At 36.6% G+C, this 22633-nt stretch overlaps 2 protein-coding genes across 3 annotated transcripts; both read right to left on the bottom strand.

The window, feature by feature from the left end:
- Positions 1–882: 882 nt before the first annotated feature.
- On the bottom strand, positions 883–14088 carry LOC128224094 (vesicle-associated membrane protein 4-like). Its single transcript, XM_052933752.1, has 7 exons — positions 13730–14088; positions 8303–8349; positions 7569–7616; positions 6452–6552; positions 5457–5536; positions 4678–4729; positions 883–1982 (listed from the first exon to the last, which is right to left on the bottom strand). The coding sequence occupies exons 1-7, from the start codon at positions 13793–13795 to the stop codon at positions 1936–1938; spliced, it is 441 nt and encodes a 146-aa protein (XP_052789712.1). The 5' UTR covers positions 13796–14088; the 3' UTR covers positions 883–1935.
- Positions 14089–17880: 3792 nt separating this feature from the next.
- On the bottom strand, positions 17881–22368 carry LOC128224588 (nmrA-like family domain-containing protein 1). Of its 2 annotated transcripts, none has more exons than XM_052934501.1 (4): positions 22240–22368; positions 19930–20462; positions 19134–19327; positions 17881–18570 (listed from the first exon to the last, which is right to left on the bottom strand). In XM_052934501.1, exons 2-4 carry the CDS (start codon positions 20453–20455, stop codon positions 18376–18378), a joined length of 915 nt encoding a protein of 304 aa, XP_052790461.1. In that variant the 5' UTR covers positions 20456–20462; positions 22240–22368; the 3' UTR covers positions 17881–18375. The 2 variants fall into 2 exon arrangements, with proteins under 2 accessions (XP_052790461.1, XP_052790460.1); XM_052934500.1 differs by lacking the exon at positions 22240–22368 and adding an exon at positions 21440–21697.
- Positions 22369–22633: the final 265 nt, after the last annotated feature.

A 22633-nucleotide genomic window follows, 5' to 3' on the forward strand; every position in this document is an offset into this window, starting at 1 on the left:
GAAACAGAACATATACATCCCAGGATGATAGCACAAATACCCAGAAACAGAACACATACATCTCAGGATGATAGCATAATTATCCAGAAAAAGAACACATACATCCAGGTATGATAGGCAGGAAGGCTGTGTAACACATAGGTGGCAGTACGTATCAGTCAGAGATGGTGAACGCATTTTTTGTGTCATATAAATATATAAAAGGGGACGCTGTCCAAGTCCATTTTCAACCATTGCATAAAACACCCTGACATGTTCATGGTATAAAAAAAATTAATGAGCACATTTTTTCATTACAGACTGGAACTGCCACCCATGGTGTAATACATGGTATTTAAATAAAGCTGAAAATTGTCAATAAGGTCAATAAAAAGTAATATCCAATATTTACACACTCCACAGTGATAAAGCACCAACTTATCCTTCCCACAATTAAACTATGTATTGTAAAGCTTACAGTCCTTTAAAAATACAATTTTCTCTATACATTATAAAATTTAATGTTCCAATACTGAGAATGAACTGATAACGTGTAGCAACTATATATATATATATATATATATTAATATACATACAAATGTTGCATTATACCCCAGATACATAATAAACCAGTATAATAGATCACCTTTAACAAAGTTTAATTAAACTATGTTAAGTAACATTGAAACTAAACTATTTTAAGATTCAATGAAACTAAACTATGTTAAGAAACATTGAAACTAAACTATTTTAAGATTCAATGAAACTAAACTATGTTAAGAAACATTAAAACTAAACTATGTTAAGTAACATTGAAACTAAACTATGTTAAGAAACATTGAAACTAAACTATGTTAAGTAACATTGAAACTAAACTATGTTAAGAAACATTGAAACTAAACTATGTTAAGTAACATTGAAACTAAACTATGTTAAGTAACATTGAAACTAAACTATGTTAAGAAACATTGAAACTAAACTATGTTAAGTAACATTGAAACTAAACTATGTTAAGAAACATTGAAACTAAACTATGTTAAGAAACAATAAAACTCATTGAAAATCATTACTCAGAAAATGTTAGCGAATGTTTCTAGTGAAAGACTTTCAACAAATAGTCATATACACATTAACACTCATATCTATGTGTTGATGGAATGTGGAATGCAATTTGTACCCTTTGAAGAATGGATCCATGCTTTCTAGGAAGGCAAGAACTAACAAATAAATACTAACAAAATAACACACCCAGTATTTTAATAATGTTCTGGTTCCATGTTCACAAACGTCGTGTGTAAGAGTTTGAGACTTGGGCACAAAAAGTTGAAATCTTGTTATATATTATAACTATAATATAACATTGTTTTTGTAAAAGATGTCTGTTTGATTATAGCACAGATTATTTGTAACAGATAAAACAAAAACTACCTTCTCATAGAATAGCATTTTTACAACTAAATAAAGACTTTGCTTTTCTGAGTCTGAACCTCACACTGAAGATGTTGGTGAACAGGGCCCAGCTCAAGGACAGACCATCAGTCTTTATGACAACATTTTCTGGAATAAATTTAAAACATGTACATGGTTGAAGACTTCCTTTCCAGACTTACATGCTATAACAGCTAAGACATACTTGGCTATCAACGTATAACTGGTTTTTGGTTGAAAACACCACATGCTGTCATTTGATATAATGCTGATCAACACTGATAAAAGTATTCAGAACGGTATAACCAATGGAGAGATTTACTACGGTAGTCACATGGTAATTTAACCCTACACAAACAAATCTACATGGACTTAGATTCATTATATTCTTTTGCTGGACATGTTGGTATTTATCGAGCATGATTGAAATCTATTTTAGCCTCATATCAATTCACATGGTGGTACACTAGAGGTCTTGGACTGTACTGCTTGGTTCAACTCAACTTTGATTGATTAACGCTGCTGATTCTATGGGTTGCTGTTGTTCTTCTTGCTCTGAGAGATGATGATTGGAACTGAAACATGGAAACAAGAAACATGATCAAGATGACAAGTAAAACAGGATAGTTAAAATGTAATTGATATGAAAAAATAGCATCTATAATTTACTGTCATAAAGGTCACCATGACCTTGACCTTTGACCCCTAATTGGGGTCATCTACTAACCATGACCAAGGTGCATACCCCGTTACCATAGACTCTAGAATCTAGATCTTTAGTCAATTTATGATGAATTTCAACTACTACTTTAGTTAAGGGCTATTCCAGTTAAACATATGTCCCACCCCAGGACGGCAAAATAAAGAAATTCTGTAGGGGGGAGGGCTTTTTCTTAATTTGCTACTGTAGGGGGTGGTGATAAGTCCAATTTCGCTTCTATAGGGGGGCGTCATTTTCTTTTTTGCTTCTGACCGTATCTGCTCATTTATATTCACTGCCCGATGGTGAAATACCGGTTTTTTTTATCCATATAACATATTTTACCGAACGTCGTGTACAGAATTGGTTTGGATACAAATTTTCGCGATATTACGAGTCGGTTCCGCGGTACCGGAAATCAGAAGAAGTTGCGTCCCTTGACAACAAGATGGCGGAGGCGCCAGAATTTGTAAAGTCGTGGTCGAAGACCAACCTACAAAATTGGCTAGAAACCAATAGTTGCACCGCATGTGTGGATACGTTTCGTGGTAAGTATACCAAATTGCAGTGTTCGACACTAACGGGGTCCCGGGATCCCGAGGACACCAGTTTTTCAGGAGGGACACCTGAACTTCGAAGTCCGGTATTCCGTCGGGACACTTAAATTTCTGACTGATAAACGCTAAATATCAATAAATAAGTAGCATTTAATTAATTTATTACCTAAATTCGGGCTCCCTAAATTTCTTGACAGCACATGTCAAAACAATATTATTAATTATCATTATCGGACTCATCAAAGCGAAAGTATAGCTGACTATTTGACTATAGTTACGTCATGAATCTATAAATAAACAGGTCATTTCACAGGCGCATGCAGGTTAACGCTTCCGTTTTGTTGTTTACATTTTAAACAAGGTCAGAGCTGACAGAGATTTATTATCGGTAAAATACTTATGTGGAATTGTTTTGCTTATGTGTCAGAACCGCCCAAAAAGATGCCAACTCTGATGATACCTTTTATATAATATGATGCGACCTTTGAGTATTTACAGTAACATTTACGACACAAAAGAACTGCATCCTACATTCAGCATTCTTTGTTAATTGGCATTCAACTTATCAATATTCTTTGTTAATTTTAAAGACATATATTTTATGCCTTGATAAAAAATAATAGAAATAAAATGTGCAGGGTTTTATTCATTAATTCAATAAATTTATAAAATTTTATGACATTTTGGCGCGAAAATTAACATGTATACACAATTTTTGGTCGTCTGCTCTTCCAGTATGCACTACGACTGTTGGGCAGTCTGATTGATTTATCAACAGCTCTACTAAATATTGATTGGAGTTTTCACAAGCCAGATGTAATATTCCTACAGTTTCTTAATGAAAAGCACCGACATTTGACAAGACCCTGAACCATGATCTAAAAATAGTAACAACATCAAGTTTTTGTTTACATTGTATCCATCTCTGTTTTTGACTGAAACAAAAAGGACTTAGACATTCTCCCGCTTTTGAACCCAATCTACCAACTTAGAGACCAAAATATACCTCACTGTCATTCAGTGCTACTAACCTGTCATTACATGCTGCTGAAAACATGTATAATAATTATGGTGGTTTATACTTGCATTACAAATTGAAAAGTAAAAGGATGTTGAATTTAATATTAAAACAGGCTCAACAATGAAAAAATGTAAAAAGTGGAAGGGACTCCTAATTTCAGGAAGGGACACCTGATTTCAAATGTTGGTGTCCCTTCGGGATCCCTTGGAAAAATGGTTAGTGTCGACCCCTGAAATTGACAACAGTTGTCTAGAATTTTATTAGAAATCATAATTTGTACGTATTGCGTAAATGTTATAAATCCGAATGTTTCGTCCCCTTAACATTTCGACCACAAGTTATTTTTAGGTTGTATGTATAATTACATGGGTGAAAGTTTCAGCCTCATGTGGCTTAATATGCACTTATAGCAACATATGAAGAAACAAGAGAACCGTGGTGTGTAGGTTATAGTCCATATAATGGAAAATAACCAAATTTATTAATGGAAAATAACAAAATTTATTACAAGCAAAGCCCAGTAATAAGTTTTGTTATTTTCCATTACATGAGCTGTAACCGACTTATAGTTCACCCTAGTTTCTAAGCCAATCATCGGACAAGGCCGTATACAGCGTGCCCATTGGCTGCTCGAAGTTCATTTGGCGCGCGCCATGTCTGTTGACCTAGTTATAATAATTAACTTATTGGGTGCAGATGTGATCTTATATGAAACCTATTCGAGCAAAGATTTGAAAATCTCTGGGTGATGATTGGCTTAGAAACTAGGGTGAGCTATAAGGTCCTATATAGCTCACCTGATCAAAGAGTTACAAAAGAGTAATTGCAAATAATCTTTGCATATAGACGTATAAAAAAATAAACGAAATTGTGAGTTGGGCAGAAAATGCCAAAAAAACTATTAATTAAGTGTGGGCGTAAATCGATCTATAACGTGTTTGAAACTCATATCAGTAAATTATATCTCCTTGTTAATGCCACTTGTCACTTACTGATTATAACTGCCAATATGACCATGATGATCAAGCCCATGATCAGCCTCATCTGAAAAGAACATGGAAAATAATTGTAAAATAGCCATTAAAACATCTGTTACAGTAACAAGTAACAGTAACTATGATTTCATCTAAAACTCATAAAAATGACAAAGGAAATATCAACCCTTTTCAACAGCTTTCTATTAATAAACTTGCATTTGAAACTCAAACCCCTTAAAGCTGCACTCTCACAAATTGATAATTTTGACAACTTTTTTTTACTTTTGGTCTTAAAATGAGCCTATTTTGCCTTAAAGTCTGAAAACCAGTGATACAAGACTGCTGACAAAAAATCAGATCACAGTTTTTATATTTATGTCTGAAGATTGATATTTATGGCTACAAGCGTTATTAACGCTTTAAGAAAAAATAGTTTTCCAGACAATTGAGATCTGTTCTGTTGTGAATCATCTTATATGACTGCATTGAGAGCATTGCTACCAAAATCAATTGATTGACAAAAACTAAAAATAAATCAAAACTGTCAATCTGTGAAGCAGCTTCAAATGTAATAGAATCAATTTTACTATAAAACAGAACATACATCATGTAGTGTAGTAAAATATGAATCAAGATGTTATGGCAATTAAATGACTGAACTTTTACATGACCTCTCAAATTCATTTTTTTTATCCCTACCTGAGAATAACACTAGTTAAATCCAACAGACCCAGTCTTGTGTCTATTCATAAACCCATGGTTACACAGCTTAAAGCTAAAACTAAACCCTGTACCTTGCAGTTTTTCCACCACATAGTTTTATGCAAGGCTTTTGCTCTGCTTCGGAACATGTCAGAGTTACTGGCCAGATGGTCTGAAAAATGAAACAATCATTTAATGTAACCATATATATAAAATTATAGCAACAAAGCCAGACAAAAATTTAAAATATTACGAAAATCCTACTGAACTTGTGCTGTCTGTTAAACCAAGCAGCTGGAAACAGATACTGCGAAAACATATTTGTCAGCTCAAAATTTCAGGTGTTTTATTTTTTAAAATGGACAAGTTCATGGGCACCTAGAAATTGTGCATATTAAAAATATAACAAGAAAGTTTGGCCAGTCCTGAAACAAAATGTCTACATTCCCCACTGAACAGAGGCCGGCCATATGCAAACCTTCTGGAATATATATTTCGTCAGGATATCAAATTTGTGGTTTGCCTTTCCAAAGAAATCAGCGAAATTTACTGTTCCACAAACTGAGTTCACAAAATAAGCTACCCTTTTTACATTTTCACAGACAATCATACTAAATGTAGGGTATGCTTCACTAGTAATGATGTTCTTTAAATCATTGACTCACTGGCTGCTTTTCTTCACCCTTTATAAAATCAGGTAGAGTTAGACTATTTCAAATCCAGCAGTGCGTTACATAGCTTACTAGTATATTGAAAATCTATATTACTACAACTGATATCACCTATCAGCCTCAAATAAGTATCATGCTTATTCATTAAAACTTGCAGCTTTACAACTGAACAGACAAGACGCCATAATAATTTTCCTAGTTTGCTGAAAACATGTAATAACCCTAGTCAGTTGGAATATTTTATGTAAAACTTTAATGACTAAGAAGGGCTCACTTAGCTCGTTTAATATTTCTTAACTATTACTAAATATCCTAGAGATACCAGATCAGATATGTCTTGTACTATCCTCACCATAATGATTAACAACTACACATAATTAAACCATCTATGGCAACAGGGCTGAAAATGGCCTTACCGGATTTATCCTGCAGATCCTCCAGTCTTTCTCCCCGATCTATGACCTTGGTAACATTGTCCTTCATCACCCCGACAACATCCTCCACCTGACCCTTCAATCTACAAAGTTCGAGGTAGTCATTGAATACAGTCATAATAAGTATTAGTGTTCCTAAAATTAGTCTTCTAAATCATTAAGGTGGCAGTCCATTTCTGACTGACGTTGTTAAGAAGACCAAAATTGAGTTGTACATGAAATATTTACACCTCAAATTCCATTCCTTAAATGATCTGCCTTTCGGCAATTGCGTTAATCAATCGATGAACGCAACATCTTGATTCTTCAGATATGTTCGGATCGCAATTCATCGCATAACAATATACATGAAAACTATTGATCTTGTTATTGGTTGTATTGTGTCAGAAGGTCCCGTAAAATATAAATCAACATTTTAGAAAGTGTTAATTTATTATATTTTAAATGTATTGTTGCCATAAGTGTTTCAATTTTACGTTTAAAAGTGATTTCAAGTGGTTGATCTTTTCCCGCGTTATTGTGACGTCATTTGAAAAAAATGTTTCCGGTTACAGTCGGGTCGTTCTATTTACAGAATGGGAAAGACAGGATTATTAAAAGGTTTTCTTAATTGAGATGAAGTATTTTTTTAACAATTATTAAATAAAATAATAAACAAATGGTGTAAATATAAGTAATGAATTGCGAGGTTGATGTCATTATCGGAGATATGAACGCAATAAGGCTAGTCCAAGTATGTGTGGAGACCAGCCCAATTGTGTTCATATCCCACTAATGACATCAACCCTGCAATTCATTCCTTATATATCTCTATACAAGCCACTGCACATGTGCGAGCTTCTAAATAACACTGATAGTTGTTTTCTTCAAAGGCTTTTCATCATAATCAATGATTAAATGTGAACCTTGCTAAATAATGATCCAATGGGCAGGTACATGTGAGTAGATGCTTGTGATTATAAGTAAATTAATTTCTGCTACAAAATGGAGAATGCTTTAGAGACAAATTAAAATTTTTTTACTTAGTGGCATTTCATTGAAACTGCATAATTTAATTTCTAAGTATGTGTTTGTACTTTTTCTCAATATTTTCTCTTACCTGCTTATTTTTGGATCAGCTAGTTTCTTAGTATTCACTCTTGGGCCACTGCAAAATAGATTAAAGTCCTTTATTGTTTTCATACTTAAAGGCTTTAAACAGGGTGCTGAACCCTGTCCTTTTTTGCTAGCACCCTTTTGCCGTCATGGAGACCAGGGGTCCAGGATTTGATGTAAGAAGGGGGGTACAAAGGGGCATAACCTTTTGACTTGCGCCCCTTCCTCAGAACTGAATTTATTTGGTTGATAGTGTTGGTAGGGGGTACTCCCCTAGAAAATTTCTAGTCCAAAATGGTCCATTTTGAACGTAATTTATTACTTTATTTCTCCTTTTTAGGAATATTGGATCTGCTAGTGAAGGAAAGCTTGTGCATCCTTCAGGCCATTATAGACTTAAGTCAAAATCTAAGACTTGAACATGAGTGTTAATACTAAGAAGTATTTACTATGTAATACTGTAGTAATAAAAGTCCCTAGGGTGTATCATATTGAAGATAAACTTTATATTTAGAGTATAATCACAATATATTTACATTTACAATCTTTTCGTGAATAAATTAGCATTTTGTTATCATACCATATGTATCAGCACACAAGCAAAGTCATTAACACTCTCATAACCATCATTGTTCATTGATAATAAAATCATTATCTATCACTGGCTGTACTGTACATATTGTCGTGTTTTTTTATAAATAATATTACTATAACAGCAAAAACACTTAAATATCTTACTTGAGGAAGAAGTCATCTTCATCAGAATCTGCATCCAGCAGCGATTGCTGAAAGAAAATATTAGGAAATTAAAAACTTTTTTGTTTACCCATTTTGGTTAATTTTTTTTTAAGAAATTCATTGCTTTTTTTTTTTCATTCACAGAATTATTTTATTATTTGGGAAAATATAAAATTTGGGGGAAATGAACAGTTTTTCGCAAGGGGAAATATCCTTTAGAAGGCAGTAAATTGCACCAAAAAATCACTGATACCATACATTCCAAACACCTTAAAAAATTCAGCCATATGAATTATTTCCACTACCATAAATTCAGCTCTAGTATATATTATTCAATGTCCCTAAATTCAGCCTAATTATACATTCAGACATGTGATATATTTAAAGCTCCATCACTAGAAGGTTGGAAAAACATCTAGAATGATCTCATCCCTAGTACTGTCTCATAGTTCAATCTGGGGCATACCATCTGCCAATCTGGGCTGCATCAACTATCATTGGGGCCATATATATCAAACCCAGGACATCTTGGTGAATGCACTATCATGTCATTTATTCCAAATAATTGTATGTAGACAGATTTTTTTCTTTACTTTTTTATATGACCAATCTAGAATCCTTCATGTATAAATGGTTTTGTTGCCATTTTGAGCAATTCATAACACTTGTGATTCCTGGATAAGCATTATTATGTCTATAGAAAATCATAAAAACAAGCAAAAGTACCATTATAAGTTATTTCATATTAGTTTTTGCACGAAAAGTCAATATCCAACAAAAGTTTATTTTATTCCTTAACTCTTATTTACAGGAAGGGCACCTGCAGTTCAAAAATGCAAGTGTTGTCAGTGTCATTTGAAACTTTGTTAAACTAAATTTGATCATGGTAAAGCATGTTTTAATGCATTTAATGCTTGTTTTGTGCAAAATACTTTTGCAGTTCCATTTTAAAAAAATGAACATTACCTTTTCAAACAACTAACACTTTTCTAAATACAATTAAATTTAATAAATTATATCCCCCCCCCTGTTTTTTGCCAACCCTGTTTAGACATTTAGGGTATAGAAAACATCAATTTTGGGAAGTCTATTTTAGACCATGATATGACATATTCATGTATGTATGTATTTCTTTAGACCTTGGATAACCCATGAAAGTGAAAGCACTTATTTCCAATGGGGTCCTTTGTTTTTTGCTGAAGGGACAGCGCACTGAAAAGACAGTGGTGGGATACAAGGAAGTCTGAGTGATATATCCTAGCTCTTTTTGCCGCGCGTCAGGCAAGGGAGCTACTTGTTCCAACTTTTAACGTCTTTTGAAATGATGTGGCCAGGGATCCAACCCACAACCTCCTGCTTAAACACTGTCTACATCTATATGTTACGTCATCTCAGTCACGCTTGACTTTTATGTGACGGGTGGTATAGGGTCAAGAAAAAAGAATGAAATGATAGGAAAGATTAGAGTAAGCGGATAGATAAAAGAAGAAAAAGTCTAAAGTACTTATTGTCAGTTACGTTTTCACCTCCTTAACCTAAGCCAATCCGGTTATGGTGGCCACTGCCGGCACAGCCTTAAGAATCCTCGAAAGCTACTTGTAACTGACCCCTAACCCTTAAGAGAAGACGGTGGACAGCCCCTGCTTGAAGGATACCAAGTCTGGGGCTTCAACAATGCTTGATGGTAGCTTGTTCCACTCTGTGATGGTCCGTGGAAAGAAGGAGAACTTGTAGTAAGAGGTAGAAGTTGATATCTGTGTAAAGTTCCTGTTGTTAGAGGTTCTTGTGGAGCGGTTGGAGGGAGTGAGGTAGGAATCAGCTTGTATGTCGACCAGGTTGTTCACGATCTTATACATCATGGTCAGTTGTGCCTTGGTCCTACGCGATTCTAAGGTCTCCCATCCAAGATCTTCCAGCATGGATGTTACACTACTGGTGTTGTGATAGCGTTTTGTCACATACCTTGCAGCTCTTCTCTGAACCATTTCAAGCCTCCTAATGTGTGTTTTGGTGTAGGGGTTCCAGACTGTTGAGCAATACTCAAGTTGTGGGCGCACTAGAGCGTTGTAGGCGCGGGCTTTCGTTTCTTCACTTGAGATACGTAGATTGCGTCGAAGAAATCCCAAGGTTGAGTTGCCCTTCTTAGCGATCTTACTGATGTGAGTGTCCCAGGAGAGGTTGGTACAGATGTTCAAACCAAGGTATTTTGTACAGTCTTCTGTTTCTAATGTATGGCCCTTAAGTTTGTAATCGTGTACAGTTGGAGATCTCTTCCTGTGAACCCGCAAGATGCTGCACTTTTCCGGATGGAAGGACATCCCCCACTTTTCTTCCCATTTAGCTAGGTTGTGTAGATCAGTTTGTAGTTGGTTGCAGTCTGATTGGTTGTCTATCTGTCTGTAAACCACACAGTCATCGGCGAACAGTCTCGTGCTGGATGAAACCTGAAGTGGCAGATCGTTGATAAACGCTAGAAATAATATGGGCCCGAGTACGCTTCCCTGTGGGACTCCGCTGACTACGGGTGCTGGCTCGGACGTAGCGCCATCAACAATTACCCTCTGGGATCTGTTTGACAGAAACGATCTAATCCAAGGCAGAGTAGTTCCTCGAATACCGTAGTGGTCTAGTTTAGCCAAGAGTCGTCTGTGTGGCACCTTGTCGAACGCTTTGGAGAAGTCGAGTACGGCGAGGTCAAACTGTTTTCCTTTACTCATAGAAGATATGAGTTCATCAACCAGTGTTACAAGTTGGGTTTCACAGCTACGCTTACGTCTGAAGCCATGTTGGCTATCTGTGAGGATATCGTGACTGTCGAAGTGCTTCATAACGTTGCTTACAACTATGTGCTCAAGAAGTTTGCAGCATATGCAGGTTAGGGACACTGGTCTGTAATTACTGGCCTTAAAACGTTCACCTTTCTTGAAAATGGCAGAAACGTTGGCAGTTTTCCAGATGGATGGGACCTCCCCAGACTGTAGGCACTTATTGAAGATCGTGCTGAGGTATGGTGCACACTGGTCGGCTAATTCTTTAAGGATTCTGGATGGTATCATATCTGGACCTGTGGCCTTGTTGGGGTTAAGTTTCTTTAACAAAGCTAGTACTCCTTCTGGTGTTACTTCTATGTCATTCATGGATGGGTATGGATCTCCATCGGGTGTTGGTGTATTTGAGTTGTTTTCTTGGGTAAAGACAGACTGGTACTGTTGATTCAGAATGTTTGCTTTGTCTATCGGCTCATTGTGTAGTTTCCCTTTGTCCTTCAAGGGTGCAATGCCGCAGCTATCCTTACGAAGAGCTTTAATATAGGCCCAAAACTTTTTCTGTTTCTTGGGTGGTTGGTCTAGTTCGTCATCATCACCCTCTATTAGGTCTTCGACATGTTTCCAATAAGCTTGGCGTTCTAGTTTCTGCGTGGTGCTTCTAGCCTTTTCATATTTCCGGCGGTCTTCAGCCTTTCCACTTGCTTTTTGTTTTGAGTATAAACGTTTTAGTTTCCTATGTTTTGAGCGAATGTTCTTATCTATCCATGGCTTCTTCAGTTTGTCACCTTTTATCACTTTAGATGGAATAAATTTTTCTATAAGTGATTTCAGAGTCATTTCAAAAGTAGTCCAGGTTTTATCAGCAGAATAGTCACTCGTCTCATTAATGAATTGATTATAGTTGGAATCCAAATGTTCTTTAATGCTGTTGTAGTCTGCATGTTTGTATAGGTGGACTTTTCTAGGGCACTTCTTAGCTTTCATTGGTCTGAGGCTGGATTCAATGAAGACTGCTTCATGGTCACCAATACTGGGTAGGATCTCGCACTTGTTGATAAGTGATTTGTTGTTGGTGAAGAACAAGTCAAGGATGTTGCTTGAATATGCAGTAATGCGGGTTGGAGAATCCACTACTTGCTCAAGATAGGCATCTTTGGTTATATCAATAAGCTGTTGACACTGTTTTGCATTAGAAGCATAAGCGGTGGGACATTCATGTTTCCAGTTAATATCAGCAAGGTTGAAATCGCCTCCTAGCCAAAGGTGGGCATTGCTAGGAATTCTACTAAGTGTGTTGGCTAGGCATTCTAAATACTCGGGGTCAGACGTTGAAGGTGGTTTGTAGAAAGCCCCTATGTACAAGTGTTGCGATCCTATGACCTTCAGCCTACACCATACCATCTCGATATTGGATTCATCAGTGAGTTCCACGGGACTGTCACTTGTATACTTGTTTGATACTAGGATGAACACTCCGCCACCTTGTGAGCCGGTAGAGCGATCACGTCTATATGGAGTGAAGTTGGGTGGAAAGACTTCAGCCGAACAGATGCTTTCATCAAGCCATGACTCTGTGCCTATGATGATATCTGCCTGTGATGCTGTGATCATGTTCTTTAGTTGTCCAGTCTTCCCTGGGCTCTTAATAGACTGACAATTCAATAACAAGATTCTCATAGGTAGGTCGTTACGCTGATCTGGTGCTTGGTAAGAAGTAGAGTTAACACGTTTATGAGGTGAAGATGTGGCGTTTGGGCAGGAAAAGCTTATCTCACTGTCAGTAGTTGTTACATTGGAAAGGTTCTCATAACTGTTGCTTGTATCAAATATTGTACTATCAAATATTCCTGTTGAAAAGTTTGGTATGCCACACTGAACACATTCCCAACTGTAGTTGGCTAAGGCGTTAAATACCTGGTCATTCATTCCCATACATGCCTGATGGTACCAGCAATCGCAAGTATCACAACAAATGCAGGGTGTTGTCCATTTGCAGGCCTTGCCGCACACAGCACACGGAAACTTGGGGGGTCTTGGTCCTGGATTAGGCTCAGGTGCATAGGACTCCGCAAGAAGTAGGGAGCAAAGGTACAGTAGAACCAGCTTGTTCCTACATACTGGGCCTTTGATGTTTCCCATGTAGAGCTTCATGCTAGTGATGAACTGGGTGGGGAGAGACGGCGGGCTGCTTCGAAGAAGAACAGGGGCATTATCCTTACAAAAATGGTGAGACTCTGGTAAAGATATCAATTTATATACTAGCAAAGAAACTGCTATGAAACCAAAAACAATATTGTGTTTAAAAAGCATTTTTACTTACTTAAAAGTTGAAAAAAAAAGGGTTTCAGGATGTTTACATTTCCATATTGCATCATGGGAAAAAGAAAAATGGCGGAAGTTTCCTGACCTACTTCCGGTTCACACAGAAAATCTAATAAATTTACCGAAAAAAGCTGAAATGTGATTTTGCATCTATCATACTCAAGAAAATAATGTAATAAATTATATGCACAAAAATTTAGTTCAAAATTGGTCCTGGATATTGAGAGAAAAAATATTTTCTTCAAGAGAAGAAGAGGAAGTGACCCTTCGCTACAACCGGAAATCGAAATCACCTGTGCCGCGGTATATACAAAGTATACAGAAAAAAAGGACGTACCCTTTCAACATCCCTGGCTCCATATCTGTCTGCACTGTCTGGCATGCGCGCAAATTTTGGAGGCATTTTCACCAGTAGTGAGTACTGTAAGTTCGTGGTTTTTTGTTGTTATGATGACTGTCACACGTACAAAACAGATTTTTTTAATAGTCAAACCAACGGACCAAATTACGCAGTTACTATTGAACCATAAGTCATTGTCATTTATTTCAAGTACACACAGGCAGATGAGAAGAACCTTTAAAGCAAAAATCCTTTTTAAAAAAGAAACCAGTGGCGAATATCTTAATAACAAAAACCGACTGACTAAAATTGTTATTTTGTTTATTCCGGAAGTGACATTTCTACGTCATGTTTGATTGAATTGTTGGCAAATATAAATCGATTAAATCGGCTAAACACAACTATTTTTTAAATGAAACGCAACACTGAAACGCAGTGATGTCCCTTATCACAACGCTCTCACTCGGTCCCTAGGTGGCATCATCGCTTCGACAAATGAATCATTGAATCACCATTTAAAAAAGGATAATGATACTAAGTTGAACTTTTTTAAATTAAATTGCCCGTTTGTGCGTCATGGCTATATATATCAATACAATTTTAGAGATGATAATTAAGCCTGTTCCTTTTGTCACTTCTATATTGATCCAAGGTCACATGTTAGTGGTCTGTTGTTGAACAACACATAAACTTGCAAACATGCATGGTTAAAATGTTATATGATTTTTACAATAAGTATTGTGTTGTTTAAATTTGCACCAAATAAAAGCGAAATTGATCGCCATCAAGCACGTTGGAGGTTATTGCATATTCAGACAAAGCAACCAATTCACAGTATCATGACAAACACAATTTTCAGCAAATGTCATATTAGTAGTTCTCTTCACATTTCCCGCCTAAATCATGTAGATATGTCACTCAATGTGTGGTCTTTGATGCCTTTTGGAGTAAAACATGGAAACAACAGCACGAAACACGGCATGTACGGCATTTTCCATAACATTCATATAGACAATCATTCCTATTAAGTAAACTAAGTCTAAATGTATGTGTCTAAGACTGTTTCGATACTGTACGTTAAACGTTATGTCGTACTAGAAAACATCCTTTGACAGCACGACATAATGATGGAGACACGGGTTCAATTTTTGACAATAATTTGGAACCGTCTGTATTCACCACTTGTTAGTTTCATTAAAAACATAATATTATATAGAGTTTAATCCAAGATTTATATATAACAGCATTTATGTTTGTAACATGATTTTCGTATTTTTGTCATATTCATGGATGAAAACTCCGAGCATTTGCATGTTATTATAAACTTGAATATCAAGAAACACATATATCGTTAATACAATAATTGAATATAAAGAAGAACAATTTCAAACATAACAAATAAAATGAACTTTATAAAAAAAAATCACACGCCATCTTTAACATTGTTCATTGCCGAAGCATGACATGCTCTACACATCGAAGGTCATATTCCGGTAAGCAAGATGGCTGACACTAACACCATTATCATCTGCGTGGTCAAAGTCATTGCCATGGCAACTGCTGAGTTACACAGATCATTGGCACAGTAACATTTGCCGTCATAGCAACCACCGTAGGTCGTGTTGTCAGTCTCACATCCCCGCACTGTAACTGCAACGTTAAATGAATAAAACTGAATTATGACGTTCCTTGTGTTATTTTTCATTTGGTTTTATAAGTAAAATTGTATTACGATATATTAAGCAACATTTAACTACAAGTATTGAATGTTGACACCACCTAACGCGACAATGTGATCAGGAGCATGCTCTGAGAAAAACAGGAACACCATGAGACGGAGAGAGAGACTACCAAAGAAACCCTGTCTTGATCTAGTCGGGCATCAAATATCGTGCCAGGTATATGCCCTACCGCTACTGGCGACATATGAAGACGGCGATAGTGTGACCTAGCTAGGAAATCTGTATTATATATTTTTTTCTTTCTGCCACTGGCTGCCGCACACATGCCAGCAGGCATACTTACCCCCTCCCAGTGTCTAGGAGAGAAACGAGTCATAATAAGGACGCGCTTACTTACCCCCATATACTGTCACTTTGTAGCAGAGAATACACTCGCCCGCCATTGCGCTTCCGGGGACTGTCCACACGGACGGGATTCCACGGGGCCGAAAGTCTTCTCTGCAACCGTGATATATCTCAGACGTGCATTCGTAACACATGATGGCGTGCGTCACACCTGGGTGATTAGAGGGCGCAGACTTAAGGTTATGAACGTATTCGTGGACCAATTAGAATCGAATATTTTTTTTCGAATATATTCGTCTACATAAGGCGTGCAGGTTTATAGAAATAATTGGCTGAACAAGTTTTAATGGTATGTATGTTCTTTTAAGTCAATATTATTGACGTAACTATGACGTTTTTTAAGATCCTGAGCATTCCTGAGCAAATGATCCACTATTGAAGTTTGTTTTAATGCTTGTCTGACGTCATAGGTTCGAAAGCTGTTTGGGACACAGCAATTTAGATTTAACTTGAATATCATTGGTCCACAAATAGTTAGATCCACTAAACATCATATTACATGCTATTTTTAACGTTGTTCAGATTATAGATGGCCCGTTCGGTTTGCGCCATGACTTTGTTGTGTCAGCTATGTCGGAAAATAGCTCATTCAGCTTATGCTTCTTGTTATCTTTTAACCGACCCTTAAAGGAACTCGTTTATGTTTTTGGCACCAATTCTCTACCACCGACTATGCATCTGAAAACACTTTAATAGTAACTATTTTACTCTTTGGTATCGGAATTGCAGAACAAATACACATCAAGTATAAACCAAATATGCTGGTTTTGGTGGGGAGAGAACCCACGAGGACACAGTCAAGCAACAATTAAAAAAATGAAAACAAAACCACACGCCCACAAGGACTAATATACAAATACAACGACAATTTATTTGACTTTTATTGGCTTACCAGCACAGATGATAATTAGTCCAGTTACACAAAGTTTTACATCCAGTATTGTCGTCATGCTGAGGACTTTTGTAAAATTATTATAGTTAATCCGTAATCAGTAGTTCATGCTATCACTCTTATTATTATTGTGTTGTACATGTATATATCATGTGAACATGGACACGAATGGAGATTATTGGATGTTTTGTTTCACGGTAAGTACCAAAGGGTATTATAATCGGCTTGTAGGGGCGAACTTGAACTTTGTCTAAATTAGTGCGTAGTGAAATTTCATTTTCGTTTTTTTTTACATTACCGGTCACTCGCTTGTACACCGTTAAAAATCAAGCACACTGCAAATAATGTATTTTTTGACTACAGGAAACACGTTTCTAAAACACGAGGCAGTTTTTCGAAGTTCAATATGATGAAAAGTACACAAACAACCGAAATTCCGCCCAAACATGCTACTAAATGTGTCGAGGTGTATAAGGCTGATGTTTACAGGAAAATACGACAACCTCGTTTATTTCCGTCATTTAATCAAAATGCATATAACATCACACGATTACCCTCCGTGATTATTCACGGTTTACATTGTCACTCGAAGGGATGAAACGAGTTAAACATCGATATGTGAAGGACAATTGGCCGATCGCATATATATATATATATATATATATATATATATATATATATATATATATATATATATATATATATATATATATATATATATATATATATTCATGGAATGTTTAAATAAAAGTGCGCACTCAGGTACCTTGCCGGATTCAGTGTCCATGCACTTTCGTTTAGCGTACGTTCTGGGAGCAACTCCTTTTTACTGCCCCCAGTCTAGGGCCTTCCGCAGTGAGAGAAAGTCGTTGGAAGGACCAAAACATTAAAAAACATGTTTCGGTTCTTCACATCTTATACTTAAAAAAAGCATTTTTTTTTAAATTTAGTTTTGAAGTTAAATATTTAGCAAGGATAGTACATATATATATATATATGTCCGTTTGAACATGTGTAGGTGTATTTAGGAGTTGAGCAAAGTTTTAGAAAACTAAACAAAACATGTACGTTTAAAACAATTTCAATTTTGACCTTCCCCAACCACTTTTACACTGTGTAAGGCTCTTAAGGTTTTAGCTGTTGACGACACAACTAAGCTGTAAATTTGATACAGAAGTATTTATTCGTAGATAACAGTAAACATATACAACACAAACGAGACAATGTCTGAAACAATAAAATGAACATGAACAATTGAATGGTTGTGCAATGCATCCGTATATGCAATACACCTTAACTAAATTAACGCATAATTAATTTGCGTATACATGTATGTGTTCATAGAATTAAATTAAACAGGAAAGAACGACATAATTATAAACACAAAACCAAGTGCATTTCATTGCAATCAATGCATTTTACTTCCTTTGCGGTTGCCATTTTTTATTTTTGCTTTAGTTATTCGTCAGATATTCATAACAGGGATATTTATATGCCTTAGTGAGATGATTCAAAGGGAAGCAACCCACTAAAGGGACAGTATTCTATCTTCCGGTATATCTTATGTCCCTTAGCCTAGGACCGTTTCTTTTTCATCCGATGTATATCTTGCCTGTTGTACATTGCCATAAAACACAACAATGTCCCATCAACGTTTAACAAGTCTATAGTTTATTAAAGCAGTCCCCGAGGGTCCTAGCATTCCTGGCGACCCACTCCCGGAAACTCTGAACGCCCGGATGGATGTCCTTGGTGTGCTGGAGCTGGTACCGTTGGTCCTTTCGCACGAAAAACTCGAACATGTTCCCGAAATCTACCGACCACGGCTCGCCCCTCTTCTTGTAATCATGCACAGTTATCTGTTGGAAGAAACAGACTTGTTTGCAAGGTTTTAGATGACGACTGACAGCCTTCTTTACATTGATTTTAATCCTTATTACATATATCAAGGTCTTAGAGCAATACAATTGTAACGTCATCTTTTTTATATTTAGTTACGACCGTTTTGCTTTCAATCCGCGATATATGTATACTTCTTCCGTTTGACATGAAGTTGATCTTGCTTTTTAAACCATACAGCTATTTGAACATTCGTTTATTTGAGTTTTATTATCTCACGTCTAACTAGCCCTCTATCGAGGTTAATGGCGCCAACGGAATGGTACTTGTTAAGTGCAGGGCATAGTGCGCTACACAGTATGGTTCTTAGCATAGTTCATGATAGTTGAACTATCAACTCATATAAGTTTTGATGGACGTCAAACACAGATGTTAAAGGAGTACATCGGGTTTTCCTGAAACTAACCTAATATGACGTTTTTGTCACATAGACTGAGGGTGTTGACCAATGGGACGGACATGGGCTAATACAGTTTGTTAAATGATTATAAATATTTATGGCATTTTTTTTATAAATACCAACCGGTTTATCTCTGAACGTTAGTGGAGCCAGCGCCCGTGAGAAGTCAGCGGCCAGTTCCTTGATGGTGATTTTCTCGCCACACAAACTGAGGGTCTTGTCGAGATAGGCTGAACGGTTAAGGAACACGGTCCGGGCCACCTCCCCGATGTCCTCCACGCTAACAAGGTCAAGGGGCATCTCCCCCATGGGGATCTCTGAAACATAGATGTAGATGATAAAGTTGGCTCTACCATTGGGACTTTGGGATTTATAAATGTTTTAAGCGACTTTATAAATAAGAAAGCGTTCTTACTCATCAAGGTTCAGAAACATGCATGCGACCCACTGGCACCGGAATTTCAAACTTATTTTTTTTTATAAAATCAATAAAATCTTATAATTCCAAACTAAAAATTACAATGCCACAATTGTGAAAAAATATTTATTTTTGGCATTCTAATTTTTAGTTTAGAATTATAAGATTTTTTAATATATTTTTAAAACAATAATTTGAGTTCAAAAATCCGGTGCAAGTGATGCGACCATATTTAAATGTTTACAGTGGTGACTACTGTTAAAGGACTTTATTTGTAAGGTTATGTAGATATCATACCTTTGAAAAGCAAACAAAGATGTTAATGAAATAAGTTTGATCGGTTTTCAATGGGGCTACTGTATTGTACGCGTGTAGTTTAACGCCGAACATTTATACTGGTTTCAGTCAATGGCGAAACAAAACTTGCATAATATCTAGATAACATCTACCGAAATCATTATCCACGTATATATAGCCGTCTTTTTGCTTTCGAAAACTTACCAAAAACAAAGTTGTTTCTATCGACTCTCCGGGGTTTTAGGAAATCATAGAAATTTTCATAATAACACGGAACTAGAAAGCACGATAACGGAAGTCCCTTTGACCGGAAGTACTCTTCCACTTCCGCTTTTGCGACTAGATTGCGGACCTCAATCCCCTTCACTCTGGTGGTGTGTAACTGTGTGCTATAAATAACATGTGGAATGTTCGCCAGTGCGCATGCGTCAGCTATATTTTTTCCTTGCTGTATCTCCTTTGCAATACAGTCTGGCTCATTATAGTCCGTGTACGTGACAACAAAGCACCCGTCAGCGTCATTTAGCGCCATTTTAATACTGTTTACATCATCTAGGTTACACTGTATCACTGCCACACCGCAGTTCTTAAGATCGTCCACTTTAACTTCTTGTTGGACATCCCTGGTTATCCCACGGACGACGAAGTTAGCAGGATCACGCGCCAGCGCGCGCGCAATGGCTCCGCCCTGGTGCCCTGTCGCACCGAACACAGTAATTGTCTTCGGCATTTCTGCCCTGAAAGGATAAAATTTACGTCATTAAGCTATTGCATCCAGTAAGGAAATTTACAACCCAAAATACTGTAAAGCATGTTTCACGATAATTCTAATTGGTGTTTACGCCCATGATTTTGCCAATAGGATCGCCAGACGAGTTCAGATTAAATCGTTTAGAAAGCTTTGGACGAACACTGCTGCAAAAGTTCCTTTAAGGCATAAATTATTTTTATTTAGTGGGTTATTCAGCGTTCTGCACATGCCCGGTGGCTACTGGCTACCGGCTAGTCATGATAGAAAATTCGCGCAAAACACTTAGTATTTTTAACTTAAGCTATACCAACCATTTACAGCTATAGACCACACATAGTAATATCAGTTTAGTTTCAGTCATACCATTTATAGTCGTGATCTTAATTGCAGTGGAAGTCATGTAATTGACACCATTATTATTCAACAGTCTTCAACAATATGAATTCTGATTAATGGCACTATGGCACACACGTTTAGATCATGAATAGCAAACTTAAAACGATATAACAATTTATTCTATGTCGAGTGCTTTATGGTGTTAAGTTATTAACTGGAATATACATAAGAGCAAGTGTGGACAATTTTCATTTGCACTGTAATACATCAATGGATGAATTGGAGCAGTTTATATCTATTCGTTCTAGAACCAGAGGTGGGGATGGGGAAGTGGGGCTGATTGTAGATTGATCATGTTAATACGGTAAAGAATTATGGAAAATTACACTCGAATGCATCTTTTTAGACCCACAAGATGCCAAGATGTTCGTATGGGGGAAGCCCCAAACCTTGGCTCATATTTTATACGAACCACTCGGAGGGGGCACACGGCCAAAAGTGCGCCCCATCGTGCGTCCTTTCTAACGTCACATCATAGAACCGACCCTGATGATGATGCCATCAAACCGTATTAAGTTTTAACATTATGTAAATGAATGACATTCACACGTGCACTCGTTAACTTACTTTGTTTCAATTTCAACCATTTGAAAATGCATCGCCGGCTCCATTTTTCAACATTCCAATATTCACGTTATTTCATAAATCGGTTGGATAAATAATATTATTTTACTATTATATTTAAATATTTGGCAAATCTAAGCTAATACGCTTAATTCAGTGTTATTTTTCATTAGATACATAGTATGAATAAATTTCCCAAACATTTTAGATCGTATACATTAAATCACTTCTATTCAAGTTTGTAAGCATTGTTATTCTATTTATCCAGTCTGCGGCCTTTTTATGTACGTTTGCAGACTATGTTAATATGTTTTGCAAACCTAACAAGTTCAGATGACCTTTGATAACCCGCCGACAACCGTATTTTGATAACGATTGATTTTAGGTCTGACTTTGGATTGAATAACCACTTTAAAGCGCGTGACTTGCATTTGGCTTATTATCAAGCCTTTTTCTATACTCGAAATGATACGAAACATTTCTATCCAGATTTTGTGTTACCCGTATTGGAGTTACATTTAATCATTTAGAAAGCCTCTCACGAAAACAACCGCCAAATTTCAATTTACATTAATTTTATTTAGTGTATTATTAAGCTGGATGCTTAAAAGTCTTCATACATTAAATTATGACGTAAAATAACGCAATAGTAATATAGCTGAAGCAAAATACTCAGCAAATAAGATGTTTATCTTATCCAATGTCACAATCGATAACCTCCTACACCTTTTGGTGTGACCATTAAAACTAATACATACCATAATTTGATTCATAGATAAAAACTAATCAAAAGAACTACATACCGTAAGTATTCCTTCCAAGGTTCTTTAAGAAGTATTAAATATCTTACATGCGATTTCTATAACAAGTAAATATCATACTAAATAAGCTAGCAACGCTGCAGTACGCATGCGCGCTCAATACTGTGAAAGAAGATTACAATATTAAATCATTTCAAATAAATATTGGGTAAACATATTGCTTAATGTCAAAGTATTGAAATTGGGTATTGGATATAGGAATCAACATCGATTAAATGTACGTGAAGTTAGCGGCCTAGCGGCCTAGCGGCCTAGCGGCGTGAAGTTAGCGGCCTAGCGGCCTAGCGGCCTAGCGGCGTGAAGTTAGCGGCCTGGCGGCCTAGCGGCCTAGCGGCGTGAAGTTGGCGGCCAAGCGGCCTAGCGGCCTGGCGGCCTA

This window comes from Mya arenaria, chromosome 17 (genome assembly GCF_026914265.1).
Source record: "Mya arenaria isolate MELC-2E11 chromosome 17, ASM2691426v1".
Classification (NCBI taxonomy): domain Eukaryota; kingdom Metazoa; phylum Mollusca; class Bivalvia; order Myida; family Myidae; genus Mya; species Mya arenaria.